General features: G+C 34.0%; 1 protein-coding gene across 1 annotated transcript; it reads left to right on the top strand.

Annotated features, from left to right (window-relative positions):
* The first annotated feature begins 1,009 nt into the window (after positions 1-1,009).
* LOC120075576 (Major facilitator superfamily protein) lies at positions 1,010-4,690 on the top strand. The gene is made up of 5 exons (XM_039029103.2): positions 1,010-2,005; positions 2,858-3,117; positions 3,219-3,314; positions 3,397-3,567; positions 3,805-4,690. The coding sequence occupies exons 1-5, from the start codon at positions 1,642-1,644 to the stop codon at positions 4,423-4,425; spliced, it is 1,512 nt and encodes a 503-aa protein (XP_038885031.1). The 5' UTR covers positions 1,010-1,641; the 3' UTR covers positions 4,426-4,690.
* Positions 4,691-6,893: the final 2,203 nt, after the last annotated feature.

Genomic DNA, 6,893 nt, shown 5'->3' with positions numbered 1-6,893 from the left:
TTTTTTTTTTCTTTTTTGTAAGGATACTTCTGGATTTTTTTAAAAGGTAACCTTTTCAAAATAGAGTTATTTTTTAAATGAAAGTATAATTTAGCCTTGCCAGTATGAAATCTAATTATTACCTACCCAATCAAAGACATTATGTCAATTTTTTTGTTGAATGATTAATGCTTAAATAATAGCAATAAACACTCTTTTATATTATATAACCATCGTTGAGGATAGAAGATCTTGTATGTTAATTACCATTAAATTATATTCATTTTGACATGATAGATTTTATTTTCATTGGAACAACAATTCAATGATTGAGCTTTATTATGCAATGCATATATATATAATAAAAACTTTATTATTTAACAATTTAATCTTTATAGTTTAAAATTTGTAATAAGGAATAAATTTTAGAATTCAAAGTAAAAATGAAGACCTAGTTGGTAATTATTTGATTTTTTATTTTTGAAAATTGTGTGTTTTTTTACAACTTCTTTATCAGGATTTTCATATTATTTAACTAAACATATGAATTCTTAGTGAAATGCAAAAATAATAATAATAATAATAACTATTATTTTTAAGGTAGTGAATTTAAACTTAATTTTTAAAAATAAAATAAATATTTTCAAATTCTAAAAACATCATCGAAACTTATTCAAAGCTTGAGGTATTTTGTAGAATTTAATTGAACTATATAACCATTGGTTTGGTGGGCGGAAAAAGATTAGTTTGAGACACGTGGCATATATTATTATTAAACAATTGGGCGTGAGATTTGCTTGGGACAAAGAGCCAACTAATCTTTAAACACTGCATTTAGATACACACAAAAAAAAAAAAAAAAAAAAACAAAACAAAACAAAAAAAACAAAACCAAATACTATCTCCCCGCCATTAAAAAAGTATCATTGCCTTGTCCCCACTTCCACGGAGCCATTAAGATCCTGCCACCTGTCCCTTTTTCCAAAACCCCTCCATCTTTGAGGTCTATTGTATTCTATTCTTTGAGCTCATATTCAATCTCTGGCCCCAAAGAGCCCTCGATGCTTCAATTGACTAAAGTTCTGTTTTTTTAAGTTATTTGACAGCTTCCTTGTGATTCTTGTCTTGTAATGTAGTTACCCTTTCTTTTTTTTCTTTATTTGAATAGGAAAATTTATAGCAGTAAAAAAGCTAGATCTGAAAATGGGGTTTTCCCCCTTTTATTCAAGTTTTGGTTGGTCAAACCACCTCTAGGAAGAAGATGTCTCAGCTTCTTCAATTTGAAGTTTGAACACATTTTTCCTCATCTAGTTTGAAGTTGTATATTGTTTCTTCTTTTACCCAGATCGGATTCTTGAGATTGATTGAGTATGCTAACTGTTGATTGAAGCAACTCGTTGGTTTTTGTGTTAATTTTTGGAGCTACTGAGTTTTCATCAATGGTGGATAATTTTGAGATGAGCCCAGTTGGGGCATTTCGAATTTGGTAGAAGGGTTTCTTCATCTGTTTGATTTTGAAGCCGTAGAAGGGTTTTCCCCCCTTTCTTTCTAGGAACTGGGTGCTGAAATCATTTGTTGTCTCAGAACTGTTTCGTTAGTTTGATTTTAATAGTTCAGGAAAGTCTGATTATACGTTTGCCTGTTCAACTCTAGCCTAGACTGATGGTGGAGGAAGAGAAGCTTAAAGTCTCTGTTGAAGATTTGGAAGAAGATGATCCCCAGAAAGAGTCTGGTGTCTCTATTGGGAGGGCCCTTTATTGGTTCAAATTACTTGTTTCTGAAATGCATTGGAGTTTTGTGTTTGGAGTAGTGATTGTTTATGGAATTAGTCAAGGCTTGGGTGGAGCGCTTAACCGTGTCTCCACTAAGTACTATATGAAGGATGTTCAGAAAGTGCAGCCATCTGAAGCACAGGTTTATTCAGGCATTACCTCAATTCCATGGATGGTTAAGCCTGTCTGGGGTCTTTTAACTGATTTAGTCCCCATTCTTGGATACCATAGACGGCCTTACTTTGTTTTTGCAGGTAAAGTCATCTGCCGTGTCTTGTTGCTGCCCCTCGAATTTCTATCTGGTTCAATAAAATGCTAAATGTGAAGCTAAGAATAAACAAAGTGGAATTTGTCGTTTGGAAGAGTGTTTTGAATTTTTGCAACTTTTGGATCATTAAACCTCTTAACATTGAGAATTTTTCATGATAGTATGCTTAGTTTCTATGTTATTATAGGTTCTTCACTATGGTATAAATTGTTTCATATCAAATCTCTGAGATTAATTGCTAACATAAATGGTCTGCAGGGGTTTCCATGCTTAGCCTTAGAGTAGTTTCTTTGAACGCTTTGAATAGGCATAAACAAAGTGGGATTTTTCGTTTGGAAGAGTGTTTTGAATTTTTGCAATAAACCTCTTAACATTGAGAACTTTTCATGATAGTATGCTTAGTTTCTATGTTATCATAGGTTCTTCACTATGGTATAAATTGTTTCACATCAAATCTCTGAGATTAATTGCTAACATAAATGGTCTGCAGAGGTTTCCATGCTTAGCCTTAGAGTAGTTTCTTTGAATGCTTTGAATAGGCTGCTCGTTCTTACAAACTCTTATTCTATTTTTAATCTGCTCATTTGGAATAAAATTTTTCTTCTATAAGAAATCCTGTAACTACAGCCATTAGTTATTCCTTGTCTGCAATGGAGCTGCATATGAAGTTGCAGATATGATGAACATCAGTGAAACCTTTTCTCCTCATGGTCATAAAAGTCTGCTCAGTTCCCATTTTCTCCCACTTTAATAGTTTCCATCACTTGTTATATCATTTCTAAGTCGATCAAATGGTGAAATGTCTGTAATTTCCCTACATGTTTCTTCTCTGTTCCAGGTCTTCTTGGTGTGATCTCCTTGCTTTCATTAGCCTTGCACGAGAAACTGCATCTTCTACTCGCAATTTTGTTGTTAACAGCAGGAAGTGCCAGTGTAGCCATAGCAGATGTCACCATAGATGCATGTGTAGCACAGAACAGTAACATTCATCCAACCCTTGCAGCTGATTTGCAAAGCTTATGCGCCTTGAGTTCTTCGGTCGGAGCATTACTTGGATTCTCTATTAGCGGTATCCTTGTTCATCTGATAGGCTCTAAGGTTCTCTGTTATTTAAAATTTTTGCTGCTTCATGCTTTTAATATCAAGGCTTGATTCTTTCATTGCTTGGGAGATCTACTTACTTTTCCTTTCTCTGTTAGGGAGTGTATGGTTTGTTAGCAATACCTGGAGGGCTTGTATTTTTGGTTGGAATTCTACTTAATGAACCCCATATGCCAGACTTCAATTACAGACAGGTATTCTATAGCATCTGTTATGTGAAATGTCTTCCCTTGCTCTGGTTCTTAACTTCCTACTTCGTCTTCCGGAATCAATCAGGTAAACGAAAAGTTTGTCGGCGCTGGGAAGGCTATGTGGACCACGTTAAAGATCCCGAATGTCTGGAGGCCATGCCTATATATGTATCTATCTCTTGCATTGTGCCTCGACATAAATGAAGGCCTGTTTTATTGGTACACAGACTCAAAAAATGGTCCAAAGTTCTCTCAGGTAGTTTTCCATGATTGAACTTCTTTGGACATTGTCAAAACTCTTTGTATTTCGAATCCCTAACATCTAGGATATTAACACCTTGAATCTTGGTTATGCAAATCAACTTGTGATCAAATATTAAGTCTGAGAAACTTTAACCTGGCTGAAGTGAAGTTAATAATCAAGATGTGAAGTATGCATATATGCTTCATGTCTTTTCAGCCATATTCACTTCATCTTTTGACTTTAATGCAGGAAAATGTTGGTTTCATATTCTCAATTGGTTCAGTTGGGTCCCTTTTAGGAGCTTTACTGTATCAGTATGTCTTCAAGGACCATCAGTTCCGAGACTTGCTTTTCTGGACTCAATTGATATTCAGTTTATCTGGGATGCTAGATTTCTTGCTGGTTTTGCGTTTGAACTTGAAATTTGGAATACCAGATTACTTCTTCATTGTGATTGATGAGAGTGTACATCAGCTTGTTAACAGGCTAAAATGGATGCCTCTTCTAGTCCTCAGCTCCAAGCTTTGCCCAAGAGGCATTGAGGGCACTTTCTTTGCTCTGCTTATGTCAATAGATAACGTTGGACTTCTCTCAGCATCATGGGGAGGCGGTTTCCTTCTCCATATCCTTAAAGTTACTCGAACAAAGTTCGCTAATTTATGGCTAGCCATTTTGATTAGGAACTTACTGAGACTCATTCCTCTCTTCATGTTGTTTTTGGTGCCCAGAGGTGATCCGAATTCTTCAATTCTTCTAACCGAGCTGCCAAGCTCAGAAGTCGATAACGAGACTTCTGAAGAAGCCGACAACATTGAACTGGTTTCCCTTGTGAATGGCATGAACATAGATAACCAGAAAGAAGTTTTCTGATACTGAGGCTAAAATGGGGTGAAGCTGTTTGTAGATATGATATGAAGCAAGCAGGCAAGCAAACAGGAGGTAGATTTAAAGTAAGAATATCTATTTATATGCTGAATGCCCCTTGCATTTTCCCACTTCTGTTGCATCAAAATTTTGTAAACTTTTAAATTACAGAATGTATTAATGCTTCACAAGTAAGATTCAAAGATGAGAAAGTACTCAAATTCTTGGATTATTTTCTTACATAACAATGAAATATCAACTTATTCTTCTTCTTCTCCTTCTCAGTTTGGTTCAGCACAAAATATCTTTTTCGAGGTTGGAAATGTGCAAAATTTTGTTGGTGTCATTTTATGGATGAAGTTGCAAATGTCAACTTTGAGCACTCCATATATATATATACACTTTGAATTCTAGACCTAGAGGTTCCATTTTTCTCATTTGACTTCTTATATTTTGTGTAATTGTTTCCACTTTATTACTGAAATGTTGTTTCCTAACCATAAAAAAATAATTAGGCTATATCATACTTGGGAAATGTTAGTCTAAAAATGCCATGGTAAAAGATGTTTGCCAATAATGGTTTCATATGAAGGACAAATGAAAATGGCAGTTTATACCTGATAATTGATACATGAGGAACCATTTGATAACATTTTAATATTTGTTTTTCGTTTTTTGAAAAACTTAAATATATTATTTCACAATTTTTATAGGGCTATTTTTAAATATAGAAAAATAAATCAAAATATTTACAAATATATCAAAATTTCATTGTGCATCTACGATAAACCGTGATAGACTACTATTTGTGACATGATAGACATAAATAGAAGTTTATTGCGGTCTATCGCAGATAGGCTGCGATACTTTACTATTATTTCTAAATATTTTCAACAATTTTATCACTTAAAATAATTTTTCATTTTTTTATAATATTATTTTCCAGCTATTTGTTATTAACTTAAAATATCCATATTAGAAAATTTTAGAAACTACATAATAGAACCACTATCCTTAAACTTGAAGAGTATTTTCATGTATAGAATTGTTTCAAATTTTCTGTATCTTCTCCTTCAAGGTTAGGAGATTTGCCATTTTCTTTAGGCCGAACATAAATGTCTTTTCTTTCACCAAAGAAAAAAAAAAAAGAAAGAAAGGAAAAGGAAAAGGAAAACAAAAAAGAATGTCTTTAAGATTCTTAATTATCATATCCTAAAGGATCGTTTGGATTAAGAAAATGGAGATATGAATTGAATAGAGGAATACAAGGATTGAAAGATGAGACATAAAAATAAGTCATTTATATGCCTTTCTTTATATTTGATGTATAACAATATTTGATATCCATCCAAAAGACTTCAATACATCTATTTTTACTTTACTCTCTCTTTTAGGGGGTGTTTATTTCAAGGTCAGGATTGAATGGGTTAGGCATCCTAAGCCCAATCCTTATTTGGAACATAGATTTAGGAAACATCCTTTTTCCATGGGTTTGAATAGTAAACACTATTTAAACTCACGAGTTGCCCTTTTTTTTTCCTAATTTAATCTGGAAAGTACGTCGACCAACCTCTAGATACCATCGTCGATCCACTCCGGCCGCTACCTCTGGCGACCGCCCTCTGCCAACTCTGACCACCAATTCAGCCAACTCCAGCCACCACCTCGGCGACCACTGTCGGCCCAACTTCAATCGCCACCTCAATGACCGTCGCCGGCCAACCTCCGGCTGCCATCGACCAACTTCTGACAACTCTTCTTTCAAAAACCTACACTTCAAACACAGCTTTCTTAAACTCATGTTACCTAAACTAAGCTAATCCTCTAGACTTAACATTTCCAGGTTTAAGATTCCAAATCCAAACGTCCCCTTAAGTGCAACAAATGTGAGAGTATAGAGATCTAAACCTTTGACTTCGAGGAAATGAGTGTATGGTCAATTAATGATAATTTATACTTCTGTTAGCTTTGTTCTACCCCCACTTGATTATTTCCCTAAATTTTATGTATTTAACTCATCAAACAAATAGAAAACACCATTTATTCCATAGAAATATAGTAACATTTTCATATAAAATCAAACATATTTCTCTATGATTCACAACAATATTATTTTTAAACATCTTATTCTCACGAGCGTCCAAGAAACATTGACAAATGACCTTAGTTTGTAGTAATGTAATGAAATGCCAACATCAAATATACTAGACAAGTTTTTTGGACGACCACAATAAAATCTTTACACAACCATATGACAGATTTTTATTATTTTTCAAAGTCGTAAGGACTGATTACAACTTGAGGATAGTTCAAGTAAACAGCAGATATATTATTAGAATAAAATAGAGATGAATAATCTTTTCGAGTTAGCCATCAGCATCGCAGTTGAAGCAAGCATAGGCTGGGGAAGATGCGAAGAAAAATTGTAGGGGATAAAGAATATTTTAAACTCTTGGAAATTAGAAGCGTACAGG

This window comes from Benincasa hispida, chromosome 4, assembly GCF_027475165.1.
Source record: "Benincasa hispida cultivar pf3 chromosome 4, pf3_genome.v1.1, whole genome shotgun sequence".
Classification (NCBI taxonomy): domain Eukaryota; kingdom Viridiplantae; phylum Streptophyta; class Magnoliopsida; order Cucurbitales; family Cucurbitaceae; genus Benincasa; species Benincasa hispida.
Note: the sequence above shows the minus strand (reverse complement) of the source record. Positions and strands in the feature narration are given on the sequence as shown.

Coding starts and splice junctions, on each gene's coding strand:
- LOC120075576 (XM_039029103.2), top strand. CDS start 1,642: ATGGTGGAGGAAGAGAAGCTTAAAGTCTCTGTTGAAGATTTGGAAGAA. Junction 3,315..3,396: donor CAGACTTCAATTACAGACAG/GTATTCTATAGC, acceptor GGAATCAATCAG/GTAAACGAAAAGTTTGTCGG. Junction 3,568..3,804: donor ATGGTCCAAAGTTCTCTCAG/GTAGTTTTCCAT, acceptor ACTTTAATGCAG/GAAAATGTTGGTTTCATATT.